Source organism: Python bivittatus, unplaced genomic scaffold (assembly GCF_059951505.1).
Source record: "Python bivittatus isolate LINGU-HERP-01145 unplaced genomic scaffold, Pbiv_v1 ctg000430_np1212, whole genome shotgun sequence".
NCBI lineage: Eukaryota > Metazoa > Chordata > Lepidosauria > Squamata > Pythonidae > Python > Python bivittatus.
The window spans coordinates 1,105,859-1,126,863 of record NW_028277071.1 but is presented as its reverse complement, the minus strand read 5'-3'; the positions used below and the strand labels follow the sequence as shown (position 1 = coordinate 1,126,863).

Below are 21,005 nucleotides of genomic sequence, written 5' to 3'. Positions count from 1 at the left end.
ATGCCCAACCATACAGTCATCCTGGAATTCATTCTCCTGGGGATTCCCCACACTGAAGGCCTCCAGAACATCCTGTTTGCTGTCTTCTTGTCCTTCTACCTTGTCACTTTAACTGGCAACCTACTCATCCTCACAGCTGTCATTTCTGATGTCTGCCTCCACACTCCCATGTACTGGTTCCTCTGCAACCTCTCTGTGGTTGACCTTGGTTTCTCCTCCATCAGCACCCCAAAGTTCTTGGCCAACCTTTGGGCCGAGAGCCGCACCATCTCCCTGGGTGGTTGCATGTGCCAGGTGTTCTTCTACCATTTCTTAGGAAGCACCGAATGCCTCCTCTACACTGTCATGGCTTATGACCGCTACGCTGCCATCTGTCACCCACTGCGGTATTCCATCATCATGAATCGTAAAGTTTGTGCCCTTCTGGCAGCTGGTACCTGGTTCACTAGTTCCTTCCATGCCACTATCTTGACCAGTTTGACCTTCACACTGCCCTACTGCCGGTCCAACAAGGTAGACTATTTCCTGTGTGACATTTTCCCAGTGATCAAATTGGCTTGTGCAGACACCTACATCATTGAAACAGTGAGCTTTACCAACATTGGAGTGGTACCCATGGCTTGTTTCTTCCTTATCCTCACCTCCTATGTTAGAATTTCCATTTCTATAGGGAAGATGCGCTCAGCGGAAAGCCGGCGCAAGGCCGCCTCCACTTGTGTGTCACACTTGATAGTGGTTTGTTTCTTCTTTGGACCTTGTGCTCTTCTCTACACCCAGCCATCTCTCAGTGACATTCTAGCTACCCCGATCCAGATTTTCTGCAACGTTGTCACTCCAATGTTGAATCCTCTTATCTACACTCTGCGGAACAAAGAAGTTCAGGCAGCGTTCAGAAAGCTGAAAGGTAGATAAGTGCTTTAAGAAGGGAAGAGAACTGGAAAGAGTCCAGCAACTTCACATTTGAAGCTCAAGATGGCATGTTGAGGGCATGTTGTGATTCCAGTCCAAATGTAGTACTCTTACCTTTAGAGGTGAGCAGTTATAAGAATAAGGTATAAAGCATTTTTCCTTTACTTTTTCTGTCTAAGGATGAGAAGTATGGAAAACAAAGCACAGTAGGGAAGGGAAGTTATGAACTCATGTGTTGAAGTCATTAGAACTTCATATAAAATTTGTTATACAAGTCAAACAACTTTATTATAATAAATAAAATTGCTGTTCTCTATAGTCCGGAATCCAGCTAGGTAGAAGCACCTAGATGCTCTTGGTTGCTGTTAACTAAAACTGGACAACCTGTGAGCCGCTGAGTTTTAGAGATGTTTCCTTACCTAAACAGAGAAACAGAATGACCAAGGGCAAAAAAAAGCAGTGGGAGTGTGAGCGACTTGCTGCTGGCTTCCCCACTGATTTTGCTTGTGGGAAGCTGGCAGGGAGTGTCAGAAATCCTTCCTTCCTTCCTTCCTTCCTTCCTTCCTTCCTTCCTTCCTTCCTTCCTTCCTTCCTTCCTTCCTTCCTTCCTTCCTTCCTTCCTCCCTCCCTCCCTCCCTCCCTCCCTCCCTCCCTCCCTCCAAATGTATGAGTTTCAGCTGAATTTCAGATTTTGGACTAGAATTCTATATAAGCAGAAACTTCTATTCTTCTCTTTTACTAATCTTTACATTTGAACTTAAACTAGTACCAAGATCATTTTTGATGTTTTGATGTTCAATACAAGAAATTACATTTCTTCCTCTCTCTCCTCTGCTATCTGTTATTCTTTCATTAAAATTGCATTTCATAGCCTCATTCCAATATTGAAATCCTCCAAATGTAGGATCCTTATGTAACAAAAATTGTGCCTTGCACACATGAAGGGAAATACCATTAAGAAACATAATTATTTCTGTACTTGCAGAGGTATTGTATTTTGTCTCTCTGTGTTTGTGTGTGTGTGTAAACTCTAAAATTAGAATAGAGGGAAGAAGCAAAATATTTTAAAAAGCATGCTCTATGGGCACAGAATGTTAATTGAATGTGGAGTGAGGGCAGGGGGAGAGGAGGAAAAATTCAGAATTCAATTTAGAAAAATAGAATGGAGTTTTCTGGAAAGGGGCTGACATTTAATTCACTGAATTCACCCAAAATCAGGTTAAGTTGGATTCTTTGGGTTTTCTTCTTGGCTTCTGCAAAGGGCCCATAAGTCCCTACTTACTCAGGATAATTTTTCAAAAGAGAGCAATCATCTCAGGTGGTTGCACCATGATCCTTATGTAGGTGGTTGCACCATGAAACCATCTCTGAAGAACCCATAGTCAAAACCTATTCTACCAGGAATTCCTTTTCTCCTCTGGACCACGGATCTAGATGTTCTGAGGGGTGATACGATCATTTCCCCACAAACTGCTTCCATTCTGGAGAATTTCCAGAAAATTGCCAGTCTCGGAACCACCAGATCAGCATAGGAGGAACAGAATGTTCTGGAATTCTCCAGAAAGTTCGATTGCCAAAATATTAAGTTGGGCATACAGGTGATATGAAAGTCCATTGTTTGGTGGTGAAGGGCAACTCTTGTGACCAGATGGACAAATCAAAGTCCACATTAACAGGATCAAAAACTTATCTCATAGTCCATATTCCAGGAGTGAGTGGAGCCAAAATCAAACATGGCTGGAGTGGACTCTAAAGTAGACAGGACTGAATTTGGTGTGTGTGTGTGTGTGTGTGTGTGTAAAGTAGACATTGTAAAGTGATCTACCACATGGGTGAATCAGAAACTGCAACACCTGTATAAAATCGACCAAGCCCTGCTTACAGCTGTAGAGTGATTCCAAATAGAAAATTCCAGAAGATAATTAACCCTTCAAATTCATGAGATAACGAGGACAACTTTAGCCTTGATCCCTTGTGAAAATGGTTCAAATTCCACAACAATTGATTTAGGAAGGCACAAACAAGCTTCTTTCTCAGAATTTAGTTGTGGAGTAATTGAGGGTTTTTTGTTTTTGTTTTGGTCTTCTGAATAAAAAATGAGGCAATCATTCCATAGGATCGTTTTCTTTGGGGAGGCTTAGAAACATGATGAGGTTTCAGGGATCAGGCCCCCCCTCCCACCCATGAATGCAAAGCCATTTTAAAAGTTGGTTTGATCTTCAGGTTGGAAGAGAAAGAATGATGCAAAAATGAAAATCTACCAGAATAATATAAATGTGAAGTCAGGAGTCTTTATAAGCAGCTTAGCAGAGATTCCACCTCCGTTCAGGAGAACATCACTTTCATGATGATGAAGAATGTGCCATACTCTGGAAGACAGAACATCTTGTGTAAGTAAATCAACAGTGGAAAGATGAAGTCAATCTTATGAGGAACCAATAGAGATCACTTACTTTTTCTGATGTAACTCTCTGCTGTCTGGTTGAGAGACCTCTGCACATTGATGCAATCTCAGGAACTACACACATCTGGGTACCCCTTTCCTTCTCTCCCCTGATACTCATCCTGCCCCTGCTTTAATTTCCATTTCTCTCCCTCCTTCTTATCAGCACCACAAGCAGTACAATTATCCTTTCTTTCTCTGGAGGAGCCTGGTAGCCCCCTTTCTGACTAGCAAATTGGATAGAAAGCCATAAGTTTTTGGGGTCTGCAGCTCACTTCATATATACAACTGATGAAGTGAGATAGCTGAAGCTCACCAAACTGTATGGCTTTCAATGGAGCATCTTGTTGGGAAAGGTGCCACCAGATTCCTTCTGATTTAGGAGTAGAGCAATCATACCATAGAATAAGATGGCTCTCCTCAATTAACCTTTAAAAGAGCCACCAAAAGGAGAAGAGCTGTGCTTGGGTTGGTTATCCTGTCTCCAGAGGGCCTCTGAGTAAGGAGAGAAAGGGGGCCAAGCAATGTAGGACTTCTGCTGATTTTTTTTTGAAATATGGGCTGCTGAATTTGGCTGTTCTTGGGGTCTGAAGCTCCAGATCTGAATCTAACAGTCTGGCCTTTATGGCACCACTGCTGTATGCTGGAATGCAAGTCAAAGCATCTCGAATAGACGATCATTCAGTTTCTGCTAGAACATGTCCAGGGAAGGGGAGATTCCCCAACCTTTCAAGAAACTAATTCCCCAGATTGACCTGCAAAGGTTGGCAGAAGATGCTCCACCCACTCTGTTGGGATATGATTGCCTAAAGACCAGAAATGTTCAGAAAAGGGCCTTCATCATCATCATCACCATCACCATCATCATCATTATCCTGTGCAAAGAGGATGGGGTCTTGATGATACAGTGACATCAGAGCCAACATTTTGGGGAAGTTTTGAAGAAGTTCTGTGGGGCAGCTCTAGGAGTGAAAATGGAAATCTACTACTACCAGCCCCCCAAGGTAAACCAAACCTGGAGACCAGAGACACAGAAGCTAAATCTACTTTTATTATAAGGTTATAGTAGCAAAACCTTGAAAGTCTGAATGTGCTCCCCTGCTCTCTCTGCAAAACAATCACAATTATTAGGAATAGCTACAAGTATTTCTTCAGGCAGGGAATGAAAGTCAAGATGGCAACCACAATCAGGTGACCAATGCCCCGCCCTTTTTAATGTGGATCATGGAAAAGGGGCAGACTTTCAAGCACATGGTTGTGGCCACCACCTTGACTTTGTTGACCTTCTGTCTGAAGACATCCCTGCATAGCTATCTTGAAAAACCGAACTTACGCTAGGAAAATGTGCGATAAAAAGGGATGTGGTAAAAATAGAAAAATAGGTGAGGAAAACCTAAACATAAAGATTCCATGTCTGGTTTGGCTTCTGGTCAGTACATGGATATATCAGATATCATATATGATACATGGATATACAGAAGTTCCATGAGCTTCTTCCAGGATATTTTTGACTCCCCAATCTAGTCTACAATCCTGGGATTTCCTGAATGTCTCCCATCCAAGTTCTAACCAGGTCTAACCCCACTTAGCTTTTCCCATTGTTTATAACTTTTAAAGAAACCTGTATACAAAATCTCTGTTTCTTAAGCAAATGTGCAAAAGACAGATGGGGATAATTTTTCTTTTTTGCCAACCAATAGTTCTCCTGAGATTCCTCGCCCTATGAAGCAATGCCAGGAACCTGGGACTTTGTCCAAAGAAAGCAAGGGTCCCCCCATTGAGGTTTGATCCTTTTCTTTCCCATAGCGATGAGCATTTTTCAGAACGAGCTTGGATTCCCAATGGAGCTATTACAAGGTTGCACAATCTGCATTATGACAAATAAAACACACTGTGCAATTACATGCTTTTAAAAAAAAATAGCTTTGAGTCGAGGGACTTGGTGGAAAAGAGATGCTTGAGAGAGTGAGCGAATATCTGGGATCAACATGAAATGATGGAAGAGGTAGAGATGGCTTGAGAATAGAGCTACTCTGAGAACGGAGGACTGTTTGAGAAAGCTATTCATCGGAACAACAGAAAACAAGTATTCTATCTCAGTAATGGCTTGGTGGTTCATCATTTCCAGGAGACTATCTAGATACCTCTCAACATGAAGCCATGGAAAGGATAATCTCCTTGACAATAGGTAGATCGGGCACTCAGAACCTCTACTGCCCACCTAGATACTCTTTGGGTCTCTCCTTCCTAGCGTTCTTGGTTGACACCTCACTGGGATAGTTAGGAGAAATATGGACATGAGAGAAACTGAAACAAATCCTCTAACATGGAAGCTCTTCCACATACTTTAAAGGCTGCTGGAAGAAGAAGTTGTAGTTAAAGTATACAACCCTAATGATTAAAGTTTTCTCTTTTATACATTACTTGCCTGATACCCAGATCAGCTTCTGGAACAAAGCCATAACTTTTATGTCAATTAAACCTCAGAAAGAAGTAGTCCTGTTCAGACTTGGTAATGAAGCCTGCTTCTTTGAGAAACCCAGGATGATAAAACCTTCAGAAGTCATGGCAGCTCCTCATCTTATGCCATCCCCACCAGTCACAGAAAGGTAGAAAGGTTGGTGTTCTTCAAAAGATCTCCGTATGGTTGCTAAAGTTGCTTAAATTGTGTTCATTGCAGAGATAAACTTTGCCTACGTGCCTGGAATGGTGTGTGAAAACCAGACAGCCCTGATGCATTTTGTCCTCTTGGGCATTCCATACCCACCCGTATTACATGCCCCTTTGTTTTTGTTTTTTGTGTGCGTCTACTTGTTGACCCTACTTAGTAACTTCCTGGTCTTTTTGGCCACAATCTATGAGCCACAGTTGCACAAGCCGATGTACTGGTTCCTTTGCCACTTAGCCATTGCGGATATTGCTACTTCCACTACTGTGGTGCCCAAGATGATTGCTTCATTTCTGCAGGGCAACAAAGTCATCTCATTTGCAGGCTGTATAACTCAGCTCTTCGTCTACCATTTTGTGGGCTGCGCAGAATGCTTCCTCTACACCGTGATGGCCTACGACCGCTTCTTGGCCATCTGCTGGCCACTTCACTATAGTATCCTCATGAACCACAAAATCTGTCTCTGGCTTTCTGTGGGCACCTGGTTTGGTGGGTGTTTGCACTCAGCCATAGAGACAGCCCTGACCTTCCACTTGCCCTACGGACCGGGGAATGAGGTTAGCTACATCTTTTGTGACATCCCAGCCATGCTGAAGCTGGCATGTGTAGACACCTCCTTCAATGAGATGTTCACCTTGATTGATGTTGGTCTTGTTGCCATGAGTTGTGTTCTACTTATTCTGGTGTCGTATGTGTACATTATCTTTGCTATCCTGAAGATTCGCAATGGTGATGGCCAACGACATGCCTTCTCCACCTGTACCTCCCATATAATCCTGGTGATTACCTTTTACATTCCTCTCACTTTCACATATCTGAGGCCAGGAGCAGAGGATCCTCTTGGAGGGGTGGTTGCTATATTCTATACCACTGTGACTCCTCTCCTGAATCCAGTCATATATACGCTCCGAAACAAGGAGATGAAATATGCTGTTCTGAAACTAAAAGGCAGGAACCTTAATTCCTTGATAACCTGAATGGCCATCTTTCTCAGACTTTGCATCTGCCTGTATCAGAAGGAGAGATGCTACCTCATAGTCTTGTTTCTGCACCTCAGCTTGGACTTGGCTTCCTTTGGCCCCTTCTTCCCACCACCGTTTCCTATGGGGATTGGATCATTCTGGGCAAACCAAATAGCCTATAGTGGTGCTTAAAAGTTTGGGAGCCCTTTTGAATTGTCAATATTTCTGCATAAATATGACCTAAGACATGATCTGTTTTTCACACAAGTCCTAAAAGTGGATAAAGAGAACCCAGTTAAATAAATGAGCCCAAAACATTATACTTGTTCATTTATTCATTGAGGAAAATGGTCCAAAAATATCCTTTGTTAGAGATTTGAATTCAGCAGGAGCCCTTGTTAGAGGGTGTACTCCTGAGCATATGCAGAGTGCTCAAAGAATACCAAGTCATTCAGCAGCAGAAGGTCCCATTGAAGAGAAGAAAGGTTTTAATAACAGTTGTCTTTGCATTCAAGAGTTAGCCCAGCTGCCAGGGAATGCTATAGACTTCAATCTGTTTGAGCTAGAAATATTTAAGCTAGATGTATTAAGAAGTACATAGGATTGGAAAGCTTCACCTCTATCTATCTATACGACATCTCAAAGAGAGAGAAATACAAGACAGAAAGAGATTCCTTTCCTTCACCTTTGAAACACAGAGACTCATTTAACTAACAGCCCAGATAGGAAGACCTTTTCCCTTGCCATTTAACTGAGTGGTCAAAAGGCTCTTAGGGGTGAAGAAGTGATGCAGCCTCCACCATTTGTGGAGATGCCTGGTGGACACAGGAATTGCAAACCGGTGACAAGCTTAGAGTTTTTTGTGGTGGTGGTGGTGATGCCAACTCTGTGCAAAGGGTCAAGGAGATTCAGCAATGCCTTTTGCTGAAGATGTCTCAGGGTCAGTTGCGTTAGGCAATGGAGGAGGTTGTTGGAAGTTGTCCATGGTGGGTTTGTGCTGGGTGGAGGGACTGGAGGTGCTGTGTGAATCCAGGGACAGGTAGAGAAAAGAGGCCTGGGCGTAGAAGGCCTCTACAACTAAGGAGCCAGCAGGATCAGAAAGGGAGATCTGCAGAATCGACTGGCTGGTGGAAAGACTGCAGCATTTGGAAAAGACAGAGTTGGAATCAGCAAGGAAAGCTTGACCAAGATGGTGGAAGTACCTGAAGCAGAGGGAAGAGCTATTTGCCCTCTTTCCTTCTTCCTCTTTAAACGAAAGCACCCTGAGACATGAAAGGACTGCAAACAAGTATCTAAGGGGGTGAGCTTATCAAAGCAGAGATGAGGAACCGTGTTGTGAATTGGGGAGGGAGACAGTTAAGGGAGGGTAAAAAGCCATGAATAACTGCCTATCTATATGAAGGTATAACTGGTTAAACTAAAGCCCCTGCATATATTAGAAGCAAGCACACATTATTTCCTTAAAAAACATATTAAAACAAACATTGCTGCAATTCAGAGAGGAACAGTGTGTGGGGTGTGTCTGGAAAATTCTTGCCCCTTTCCCACCCTCTGACACCTATCACCCCTTCTGTTTCTTTTTGGGTGTGCCTCTGTAGTCATGATATCAATTATGAAAGAGTGAATCACTGTCCTAGTTTCCTTTTTCAACTGAACAGATCATTCAGAGCCAGACATGGGACAGTGGTTACACTCCGGATTTGATGTTTCTGTCGCAGCAGTGGCTGTGTGATCTGAAATTGGGGGAGCTCTTGGTGTCTCCCTTGTCATGGCCAGATCATGCCCTGATTACCATAGGATTCTCTAGTGCCACTATTGTTTTGCGTGGTGGCAACTGACAGAGAAAAACAAGACAGTGGAAGCTTTTATGTTTTTCACTCTATGCAGGGACATTATTTACAGCAGGTATTTCTAACAAGTATACACAACACAATACTGATGTTCACTCGATACCAACTATTCTAAGTCTTCCTCCCAGAGACTTTCCCCCTCTAACTCTCCTGTGTCCCCCCCAACCTTTCTCTCTGTCTTTCTCTCTATCTCCTTTTTCTGGGCTTGACAAAAGAGAGAGGGAAAAGAAATAAATGGACTGGAATTGATGTTGTGCACTCAGCGTGGCTTGACTTTCTCCTGGACAGCCGAACACCGACTGCTTCTCCATTGGAGGAAGAACCTCTCTCAGGGTCTTCTGCCCAGTTCTTCCCCAGAGATCCCCTCCTACTCCTCCTGGGTCTTGGGTGAAGCCACAACCTGCAGCCAGCCTGGTCCCTCCTTCCCATTCTTGGGTCTTGGGTGGAGCTCCCCTTCCTCTGGGTCTTCACTTCACGTCTTTCAGGGAAACCACCCTTGGACCTTTCTTCTCCTTTCCCAACCAGGAACTGGCAACTGCTCTGCACACTTAACTTCTCTCTCTGGTTTTTTTCCCCAGCCACCCCATTCACTCTGTGCACAGACTCTCCTTCTCCTTCTCCTTCTCCTTCTCCTTCTCCTTCTCCTTCTCCTTCTCCTTCTCCTTCTCCTTCTCCTTCTCCTTCTCCTTCTCCTTCTCCTTCTCCTTCTCCTTCTCCTTCTCCTCCTCCCCCTCCTCCTCCTCTCTCTCTCCAATTTTTAGTTAAACTGGCAGTATGTCCCCCAACAACTGAGGAGGTGGATGTCCCCCCAGGGCTTGAGTCCCCAACCCCTATAAATCAGGCTGGACCTATGGGACTGCTCTCTAAAAATCTCACCAGACCAGCCCTTGCTAGCAGGCAGGTCAGCTCATCATCAAGCCTAGTGATACCACAAGCTGCCCTTCAAGGCCAGAACTGAGCTTTCCCCCCCTCCTTTTACCCACTCCAATGGCTGGCTGTCACCAGCAAAACAGCAGCCACACCCAGCCACTCAAACCCATATGCCACAATACCCACATTTTTTCTTTTTTTTTTCCCCCTCCCCTTCTGTTTTCCTTCTGAATCATGTCTCTTAAACTACTCTTTGAATCTTGGATATTCAGAAGGCAGATGCAAGGATGAAGTTGGTTCTAACGCTTGTCCTACTAATCTGCTTTCATTCTTCATTAGTTCAGCCTGTTTCTATCAAGTGTTGGAATATGGCAAGTGCAGTTTGGGCTACGTGGATGCCAGAACAGACAAAGATCCAGTTAATTTATTTCCAGTATTGATCAAGATCTAGAAATAAGTACCCCAGGAAGATCAAAAGATCTGCCTTCTCTAGGAATGGGGTCTGAGGTGGCTTGGGAGTTCATGGCCACCATGAGGGCCATGAGCCTATCCCAGATCATTCAGAGCCAGACATGGGACAGTGGTTACACTCCGGATTTGATGTTTCTGTCGCAGCAGTGGCTGTGTGATCTGAAATTGGGGGAGCTCTTGGTGTCTCCCTTGTCATGGCCAGATCATGCCCTGATTACCATGGGATTCTCTAGTGCCACTATCCACTGCAGGAAGGCTGGGCCCATTAGATTGGTCTGCCCCCAGCAACTGATGGACCCAGATGAGTTTCAGAGGGAGCTGGGGGTAGTTCCTACTGGTCTGGTGCATGGTCCATCCGAAGCCCTGGTTGCTGCTTGGAATGGGGGGTGGCCAAGGCTTTGGATCAGATCATGCCCATGTGACCTCTCCCCTTCATGGATCCTGACAATCCCTGTGGTTCATGAAAGAGTTGAGAGAGATGAAAAGAGAGAAGAGATATCTAGAGCATTGCTGGTGCTCAACAAAGGACAAATTCAACCAAACACAGGTTAGAGCCGCTATTAAGGCCTACCTTGTGGCGGTAAAGGCAGTGAAGCATCAGTACTTCTCTGCCCTTATTGCATTCATGGATAGCTGTCCCAGGGCTCTGTTTTGGATGGCACATTCCCTCTTGGGAAAAGGGGGCTTGAAGAACCTCCTACAGGGGTATTGTGGAAGAATTTGTTCCACATCTGTTGCATAAAGTCGCTCAAATTCGCTTGGCGTTGGACATCAGCTTTGTTGCAGGTCTGGGGGAGATGCCTGGGGAGGAGTCTTGCCTGGTTATCTGGGAATGGTTTGAACCTGTTGGGCCTAAGGAAGTGAACAGGGTCCTTAGGGCTGTGAGCTCAGCCACCTGCTCCTTAGATCCATGCCCCTCCTGGCTGGCTAAAATGGCCTGGGGGGTGTTGTGTAAGTGGGTTCTAGCAGTGGTTAATTCTTCCTTGAGTGAGGGGTTGTTCCTTTATCTTTTAAAGAGGACTTGGTTCACCCCCTCCTCCTCAAGAAGCCATTGCTAGATCCCACTGTACTGGACAATGGGACTGGGTTATTTGAGGGACTGCATCTTTCTGATTACATCAGCCTGTTCCATCAGGTCTGGCAGAAGAGGCATGTTTTGGGTCCCGTCTGTTAGGGAACTACACTTGGCAGGCCCGAGGAAGTGGGCCTTCTTTGCCGTGATGCCCACCTTATGGAACATTCTCCCCCCCAACACAAAGTGAGGTCAGCTCCATCCCTACTTATTTTTTAGAAGTCCCTCAAGACCTGGCTTTATCCTCAGATCTGGGGGTCCCAGGGGACCGGTGAGATCTTGAGGTGGCTCCCTTGCTAATCTAATTTCTTGTGCATTTTATGCTTTTAAAATCTTTTAATAATGACTGTTTTCTGACATTTTTGTTATTTTATATCTTTGTTGTGCACTACCTAGAGTTACTTCTTGTGAGATGGGAGGCCATATAAATTTGATAGATAGATAGACAGATAGATAGATAGATAGATAGATAGATAGATAGATAGATAGATAGATAGATAGACAGACAGACAGACAGACAGACAGACAGACAGACAGACAGGATTGTGCTTTAGATGAAAGGGTATATTTGTATTTGACATTATTATTATTACTGGAAATTAAGAATTCAACCCCTGTTCAAACCAAATGATATAATAATTTGCTTGCTAGCCAGGACATCAGAGATTGTACATTTTCCTTGACTTGGTCAAAGCAACCATCCCCTTTCCAAAAGAGACCAGCTGTCACTTATCCCCGATGTTCCATAAAACTGAGGCCAGGACTCAAGGAGAAGTAGGAAGAGAGAGGAGGGCAAGGAGGACTTTCTTAACTACTTCAAAGCAGGAGGGCCACAATTTCAATAAGAATATATACAAGATTAAAATACAGTGAAATGAACTTGCAGGCAATGCATGTTTTCTGTTCTTGGCAAAATTCACAAAACTTCTCTGTTATTGGCAATATCAGCAAAATTACAGTGAGAGTCTTTCACAAAATTGCTTAAGTTGACTTGAGAATGGAGATGATGATGAGGAACACAAAACACTTTGAACTCTTCCAACCTGTTCAATTTATTAACAATCCCAGAACTGATTCAACTACAATGTTTGTTATTTGGAATCTTCTCACTGCACCTTTTAAATCAATCTCAAAGAGATTTGTTCAGAGGTAGCAATCGTGTTTAATGAGAGATATAAAGACTGTGAATCAAGGGTGATTCACTTCCATCCTTAGAGATGGAAATGCAAGTGGGATTTAGAGAGAGAGGCAGCTTGGGAGTATATGCAATAACATTATTATAAAGGCATTAGAAAAGACTAGATGATTGGAGTTAAACCAGGTAGCCCAGCTTCCTCCTTGTTGAGACAATGGATGAATTGCATGAACCATTTCCCTCTTCTAAGACTACTTCTGCCTCCAAAAATCCATGAATGCTTCTCAGACCCTTGGAGAGAAGATACATTGCAAGACTTTACCAAGCAGCCTAGAATAATCTTCTCTTCATCCCCAATTGTATTCTGACTACACTTGACATTAGAGGCAAAGTATCCTTCTGGGTCGAATGGAAGGAAGGAGTTTAGAAAGGTGTCAACAAACATCTCAACATGTGACAGAAGACTTTTCAAATGAGTTGAGATTGTAACTAATGTGGAGCCATTTAGATGGGTCTAGTACAAAGGACACTCCTTCAAACCTTTTGCACGACATACCTTTTTAAGATGGATAACCAAAGTGCTTAGCAAGCTTGAGGTAAGAAAATGTCATCTGTGTATATAGCTACAGAAGGGATCTGGATATAAAGCTACCCTATCTTAGCCACAAAATGTTTAAACAATCATCTTTGGAAACATCCAAGGCTGATCTTATCAGCAAGCAGAAAAGAGAGTGATTTAGGGACTTGGAAGATAGGCATCTTGGAAGATGGGACTTGATGATCTGTTCTGATCCTCCCCTTCAAAGAAATGCTCCTATCATAGAATCACAGAAGTGCAAAAGGCCATTGAGGTCACTGAGATCAACTTGGTGCTCAATGCAGCAACCCAAGGTAAAGTATCTCTGGCTGATGTTGTGAAGTTATGTTCTGCTTGAACACATCCACCATGAGAAAGAAGAAAGAAGAAACTGCATGTAACATGATGGCTTTCTCTCAACATTCTTGCTATTTCCATTTCTTTCAACAGTTCTCCTCTGTCAGTTAATATCAGGTCAAGGATAGTTGAACCTTTTATGCCTTCCTTAACCCACTAATGAAGAAGTTCTCAGTACTTATGTAGAACCCCTGCTGTTCCAGGCCCGTTTCAGCCTAAGCATGGTAAACAACTTCATTTTTGAAATATTAATTTCTGGAAAACCTGCGAAGGACATTTTTCTTCCTTTTCTTTCCCCTTTGTCCAGAGTTCGGATTAACATATTTTGGGGGTAAACAACTTTCAAGCAGCAAATATCATTTCACATAATGCTGTGAGGGACATGGACAGATGGAAAGATATTAAAATATTTTGTGAGCTAAATAGGTACTATCGGGAGGTATCAGGAACAATCTGTGTGTCATGCTGCCAAATCACATGTAGGTCCATGCCTGCGGGACATACTAATGTGAAACAAACAAACTCTAACAAAGTACATTGAACATTTGTTTAGATCAGTCAAACATACCTGTGATGGATCATCTGCTTAAAGATTTCATTATGTTCTGTGCTTACTGACAGTACTCTTTCCATGACTGATTATAGCCATGACTTTTTATGTAGCACAGATAGAACATGAGAATCAAACTTCATTAACTGAGTTTGTCCTTGTTGGCTTTCCCTATCCCAAAAGTCTGAAGGAATCTTTATTTATCTTATTCCTACTCATCTATGTACTGACAGTCTTTGGCAATCTTCTGATCCTGTTGGTTGTGCTATCTAATCCCCAACTCCACAAGCCCATGTACTGGTTTCTCTGCCATTTGTCCTTTCTAGACATGACAGTCTCCACTGTGGTTGTTCCCAAGTTAATTGCTGGATTTTTAGAAGGTGGGAGGATCATATCCTTTGGAGGTTGTGTATGTCAACTCTTCTTCTTCCATTTTTTGGGTTGCACAGAATGCTTCCTTTATACATTAATGGCGTACGATCGCTTTCTGGCTATTTGCAAACCACTCCATTATGGTACCATCATGAATCATAGGACATGTCTCTTCCTGGCCATGGGCACCTGGGTTGGAGGATGCCTTCACTCCCTGATGGAGACAGCCCTTGTTTTTCGCTTGCCCTTTGGCTGGGAAAACCAGGTCAAGTATATTTTCTGTGATATCCCTGCTGTGTTGAAGCTGGTCTCTGCTGACACAACGCTCAATGAGATGGTAACCATGGTGGATGTTGGGCTTGTGGCCACCACATGCTTCCTTCTGATTTTGACTTCCTACATGTACATTGTTTCCACCATCCTGAAGATCCGCAGTGCCCAAGGTCGTCAACATGCTTTCTCTACCTGTAGTGCTCATATAAGTGTAGTGGTGACCTACTATGTGCCCCTTGTCTTCATCTATTTGAGACCAGGATCTCAGGATCCACTGGACGGAGTAGTGGCAGTCTTCTACACATCGCTGACTCCACTTTTGAATCCCATTATCTATACGCTAAGGAACAAGGACATAAAAGTTGCCCTTGTAAACTTGTGTAAACCTAAGCTGGCCCTTTGAACTGTGAGGAAAATACATCTTTGGTGAAGGAAGGAAGTTGTTAAGGGGATCGCCTTAATAAAAGTAAGCTTTTTATTAAGGCAATCCCCTCAGATGAATGGGATCGCCTTAATAAAATTGAAATATAAAGGAATGTGCAGGCTTCTGAACTGGGCTGATTGTAAAAAGCCTCATCTGAAAACCTTGTCACAAACATCCCAATACACAAGGCCTCTGTCTCACAGCTCTTCCTGGCATTTGGCACCTTGAACTAACTTGTTTCTTCCTCTTAGTAAGGCTATTGTTTCCCTTGAAGGCAGCAGACAAGAAGAGGGGCAAATACACAAGGCGTCTGTCTTGAAGGAGGATGAGATAAGAAGGGGGGCAGAAAGTCACTTGAGATCTATTGCTTACTGATGTATGTCTGCATCATTGCATGAATATGTATGTGTATGCATTCTTTTCCCTTCCCCTTCTTGTAGAAATGTATAAAATATCAGAGCATCCATTTTGCCTGCAGGGGAGTGTCTCCCACTAACCCTTGGTGGGGTCCCCTCCAGTGCGCACTGTCTAATAAACACTGCAGTGAAGCCTTGATGATTTTGCATTTGAGTCCTGCGTTTTGATTCCATATAACATTCAGGAGTTTGATAGATTGAAGCCCCTTCTGAGTATTGCCATACAATTAGAGGATTTTAATTCTAAACCAAAAATAGCTGTTATACTCATTAACTTGTAGGCACAGGCACCAAGGCTTTTTAAGAGGAAGCCTATCTGTGCTTGCTCAGTTCAACCTGTTTTTGGTGGTCCTAGCTGATTGTCAACATCTACCTTCTCATGTTTTCTAAGCTTTCATAGGCTGAATCAGAGAAATATTCCATCCATCTTAGAAATCTCCTGAACCTTTTCTATCCTTGTACTCTGAGATCTGAGTTTTGTGAATTACACTGACATACAGTGCTACTGTGTTAAGATACAGAGTGCTGAAGCACCTGTTTGCAAGCAATAAATCTCAAGTTTGAATCTGGGCCTACAACCACTTCATCACAGAACTAGGAACAGTTATCCAATCAGGTCATTTGGATCTGTGGGTTCCACTCTGTATCCAGTGTTGGGTTTTTTTGGGGGTGTGTGTGTATTTTTTTAGATTGCAATACACTTATACCTCCTTCAAACTGTGGTTGGTAGACTTCTCTCCAAGGAGCCTGGACAGGAAATAGTTAATCCAAGGAACAAGTCTCATGGAGCTTTGATTAGTAATATTTATTAGAAGGAAGCTTACTGTGGTAACACAAGAATTCCATCAAGGACTTAGCTTTCAAATGCACCTCTGCAGAGACCATTAATGGTGGCAAAGCCCTGGTTGATTTTCTTCTACCTTTATGATGGAGGGGGCTGGATGTTTGCTGTTTTCATAAGGGTGGGGCAGTCTGCATCAATTGTTTCTTTTTTATTGCTTAACTTGTTCTCAATGTGAGAATTTGTAACTGTCATACTGGGAATAAAATAAAGAGAGATCCCTGTGCATAGTAAGCTACCTTGAGATTCTTGAAGGAATGGGTGGGGTGGGTATTAAATTCAACAAATAAATAAAATAAAGGCCTGGATGTGGCAGGGCATGATTATGGATAATCCAGTTAATCAATGAGTGCTAATTTTTATTTTCTTGGCTGCCCTGTGTTTAGCTCATGACACACTACACGCAGACAGAGAGACATATTGTCTTAGTTAAGTATGTTCTGCAAACAGGAGCCACCAGGAACCTCCAACTCTGTGATTTGTGTCTATTAAAATTCTTCAGTGTGTTCTGTTCTTCTCACTGCAGCCACCCCAAAGCAATGCTTGTTAAGGCTGGACAAGGAGCTGGTGGATAGATAATCTCTAACGTCCCTGGAACATGCTTTAATGGGAGATAGGGTGATTGAAAACACAGTCCCAGAATGAAGAGATTATTAATCTCCTCCCAGCCCTTGCCAGAAACCAGAATGACCAACTCAAGTGTTTATGGCTCTGTTCATAGAAGACATCTAACAGTTACAGCGTTCATCCATTTTCAGGATGCTGAATTGTAAGGCAACCCAACAGAATGGACCCTCACAGCTCATTAAGCCCCTTTCCCCAAATTAAGTAAGGCTAAAGCTAACCATGCTTAGCAGGCTGGGAAAATGCAATTACTGGGGCTTTCCCTGGCTTGTGTGAAGGGAGTGAATGTGTAAAGGAAGTTGGATTATGCTGGAATACTCTGCATGGAATTCTATCATCACATTGAGATGAAGATAAACTGAAGACTATCCATATTGCTCTGATGCACCAAATACCAGCAACCGTTAGCCAGGAGAGGATATTGACCACACGATTGGCAACCTGAGGATAATCACAAAGCGCATTTTATTTTCATACACACAATAAGCAGAACTTCACGTTGACAAAAGGGAAAATTCTTGTAAGCTATGAACAAAACAGATCCATTAGAAATCAACTATCAAATGGAGTTCAGTTGTTTCCAAATACGTAAAACAAACTATTTTGAATGACATCATTATGTGTACAGTAAATAATGTCTAATTTGGGGTGATAAGGTGTATTAGGGATTCAGTATATAAAGACTTCCAAAGATTTGTTACAGGCTGCATTTATAAGAATCAACTATGTAAGCGTGCAAATTAATAACATTTATGTCCTATTCTGATGGCGGTGGGTGGAATCTATTAAAGATTTGCAAATGCGACCCTTATCTGATGTTGCTCAGAAATCTTTGCCAACACATGCTCGAGTAAATATAGATAGGATCAAAGGATTCGATTGCTAGGCTCAGCAGTTTGGAAGAAGAAAAAGAGATTAAAAATGGATATTGATATCTTGTAGTTAATGCTCTCCCACTGGCTAGATGGCAATGTTGAAGATTTTAACAAGATGAATCAAATAAATGAATGAACGAAAAAAGCAAATAGATTGTATCTAATGACATTGGGCTACAACCACCTTTCACAACCAGCAAATACACCCGGGGATCTGTACAGAAGAGTGAGGAATAAGGAAAGGAGGCAGTCACATCACAAAACAAAGACTTTTTGCTGATGTTGGCTCTATCGTGCAATATGTTTTAGTGAAAGTCTAGGTGTATCTGACTTGGTGCTGACAAAATTGGTATGGCTAAGTTAGTTAATCATGATTAAGAATGCGATCCTCATGTTCACTGTATTTACACATGGCTGGTTTGGTCCTTGCTATTGTAAACCATGATTTAAAGCTTAGCATTATTTGTTAATCCAACTGTAGTTACCTATTCAAGAAACAGTGGCTAAGAGCCTAACATGTTCCATGAACCCACTATAGAATATAGAGTGGTCTATTTTTTTTTAATACCAAGAAGCATACTGAGAAAGAAAGTGAAAGCCATCTTTTTCTCCACTTACCTTGCTGTGCAAAGATCTAGTCCAAACTGAAATGCTATTTATTTTCTATTAAGAATACATTGCTTCATAAGCAAATAAGGACATGTGGGAATGAAGTATATCCAACATATTTGTCTCATCTGGGTGGGTCCCATTCATTTTTTTCCTCTAATGGGACTTAGCCCCAGCTAACCTGCAAAACTTGGATCTAATATAATTTGCAATGTATTTAAACATTAAATATTTAGGCTCTTAAAGTGGGTCCAGGTAAGAGAGAATCAGCTGATGGAGATATTCTTTTTTTAAAAATAATTGAAGTTTTTATTAAACATGGATTTTTACAAACGAATACAAACTAAACTGGAAGACCAAAGAAAAATAAAAGAGAAATTCGGAAAGGACAATAAAAAGAAAAAAAGAAAAAGAAAAAACATAGAAGAGAAAAGAAAAAGAAAAAGGCAACAAAGAGGATAATAAAGACACAGCTTCCAACCTTCATCACCCTGAGCATAAGCTAATATAGTAACTTTTCACTCTCTTTAAAAGTTACCAAAAAAAAAAAAGACCTCTTTTCTCCATAGCTAAACTTTTATCTATACACAATCCAGAAATCGTCATCTTTTCTGACTGAGATATTCAAATGAACAAAGGCACAACTGGATTTTGGTTTTATCAGAGTTTTAGCTAAGGAAAAAAGTGAGTAATGGAGTGACAGGACAGAGATGTATAAAGTTCTACATGGAATGGGCAGAGTAGAAGGGGAGAACTCTTTCTCCCTCTCCTATAAGAATCTTAGAATCCAAGGTTGTCCAATGAATCTAAATTGTGGAGATCTGAGCTAGAGAGAAAGTATTTCTTTATTCATATAAGCTGATGCAAGCACTTCTTTGAGCAGAAAAAGGGATATAAACTTAAAAATAAATAAAATAAAATAAAATTCAGCTATCGTTAGGCTCTGAAGTTTGGTACAGAACCGTGTTTCTCAACCTTGGGAATTTTAAGATGTGTGGACTTCAGCTCCCAGAATTCCCCAGCTAGCCATGCTGGCTGGGGAATTCTGGGAGTTGAAGTCCACACAGCTCAAAGTTGCCAAGGTTGAAAAACACTAGTACAAAAGATGGGTGGCATTGGTCACAATGGCTGTCCACTATCTCTGGTATCTGCTTGAAGGTGTCCTGCTTAATATGGCTTACTATTGTGGGAAAGACTGTTGGATCAGGAAAGTACTTTGATCCAGCATTGTTCTTCTTTGGTTCTTATGGTGTCAGGTTCAGCCCAAAGAACTCCACAAGACAGTACAGTTACAGTTCTGTTGCATTTATTAGCTTCTACCTACAAGACAGAATCTCGCCAGATTGAATCTAAACTTCCCAAGCCAGCAAGCAAACACTGCAAATTCCTTAGGGTGGTGCCAGTCTCATTCTCTTCACCTTCCCATGCTCATTCTGGGGGCTAAGGAAATGCTTATCTCCCCGAGTGCGGCCTTCTCCATACCATTCCATCACATTTGGATAGTTAATAGCTAGTAATCTAATTACTAAAGAATGTTCATCATTACATGCTAGTCGAGCACTGTAAGAGTTACAGACTACCAGCCAGCCAGACCTTATTAATATGGGCTGCTAAATTAGAAAACACAGCTCAATAAAAAGGCACATTTAAACAAGTAACTAAGCAACAACATCTGATCTTTGAAAAATGCCATTGACATGAACTGTTTGTGATCCTATCTTCCCCCTGTCAGTTTGATCAAAGCTGTTTTCACTTCCTTGTTTCGAAGGGTATAGATGACTGGGTTTAGCATGGGTGTGACCACATTGCTAAAGATATGGACAGGAGTCACCAGGATCTCACTTAGTGATGGCTGAGTGTAGATCAGAGCACAGGGTCCAAAAAAGAGTGTGACCACTGCTAAATGTGAGGCGCAGGTGGAGATAGCCTTCCGTCGGCCTTCCCCAGAACTCATCTTCAGGACTGAATAGATGATGTGAACATAGGAAGCCAGGATAAGGATGAAGCATGTCATGGGCACCACTCCAATATTAATGAAACTGATGGTCTCAATGATGATAGTGTTGGCACAAGCCAACTTGACAACAGGAAAGATGTCGCAGAAAAAATAGTCAACCTCATTGGACCCACAGTAGGGTAGTGTGAAGGTCAAGGTGGTGAGGATGGTGGCATGGAAGGAGCTGGTGACCCATGTACCAGCAGCCAAGATGGCACATACCTTCCGGTTCATGATGATGAGATACCGCAGTGGGTGGCAGATGGCAAGATATCGATCATAAGCCATGACTGTGTAGAGGAGGCATTCAGTGTCTCCTATGAAATGATAGAAGAAGACTTGGGATGCACATCCACCCCAAGAAATTCTACTGCTTTGACCCCAAAGGTTGGCCAACATCTTTGGAGTGCTGACAGAAGAGAAACCAATGTCGAGGATGGAGAGGTTGAAAAGGAAAAAGTACATGGGAGTGTGAAGGTGAGGTTCAGTAAGGATGGTGACCATGATCAATAGGTTCCCGAATAAAGTGCAGATGTAGAAGAGTAAGAAGACAGGGAAGAGGATGGTCTGGAGGCCATCTGTGTGTGGGATGCCAAGAAGAATGAAGCGGGTCACAACTGTGTGGTTTTCCCCATTGGACCTATCCTTACAGAAGAAGAAAACATGCAATAGATTAATGACTATTAAGGCCTGATGGAGTTCACTCAGCAT

The 21,005-nt window shown here is 42.5% G+C and overlaps 4 protein-coding genes across 4 annotated transcripts; 3 read left to right on the top strand and 1 right to left on the bottom strand.

Moving 5' to 3' along the window:
* On the top strand, positions 1–912 carry LOC103061560 (olfactory receptor 10D3-like). Its single transcript, XM_007443961.2, has one exon. It carries the CDS (start codon positions 1–3, stop codon positions 910–912), a length of 912 nt encoding a protein of 303 aa, XP_007444023.2.
* Positions 913–6,058: 5,146 nt separating this feature from the next.
* On the top strand, positions 6,059–6,997 carry LOC103056525 (olfactory receptor 10G6-like). The gene has a single exon (XM_007443631.2). It carries the CDS (start codon positions 6,059–6,061, stop codon positions 6,995–6,997), a length of 939 nt encoding a protein of 312 aa, XP_007443693.1.
* Positions 6,998–13,961: 6,964 nt separating this feature from the next.
* LOC103056772 (olfactory receptor 10G6-like) lies at positions 13,962–14,912 on the top strand. The gene has a single exon (XM_088143915.1). The coding sequence runs from the start codon at positions 13,962–13,964 to the stop codon at positions 14,910–14,912; it is 951 nt and encodes a 316-aa protein (XP_088000041.1).
* Positions 14,913–20,012: 5,100 nt separating this feature from the next.
* On the bottom strand, positions 20,013–21,005 carry LOC103057007 (olfactory receptor 10D3-like). The gene has a single exon (XM_007443633.3). It carries the CDS (start codon positions 21,003–21,005, stop codon positions 20,013–20,015), a length of 993 nt encoding a protein of 330 aa, XP_007443695.3.

What these genes read in the sequence shown, in the direction of transcription:
- LOC103056525 (XM_007443631.2), top strand. Translation starts at nt 6,059, where the DNA reads ATGGTGTGTGAAAACCAGACAGCCCTGATGCATTTTGTCCTCTTGGGC.
- LOC103057007 (XM_007443633.3), bottom strand. Translation starts at nt 21,005, where the DNA reads ATGCTGAGTGAACTCCATCAGGCCTTAATAGTCATTAATCTATTGCAT.
- LOC103056772 (XM_088143915.1), top strand. Translation starts at nt 13,962, where the DNA reads ATGACTTTTTATGTAGCACAGATAGAACATGAGAATCAAACTTCATTA.
- LOC103061560 (XM_007443961.2), top strand. Translation starts at nt 1, where the DNA reads ATGCCCAACCATACAGTCATCCTGGAATTCATTCTCCTGGGGATTCCC.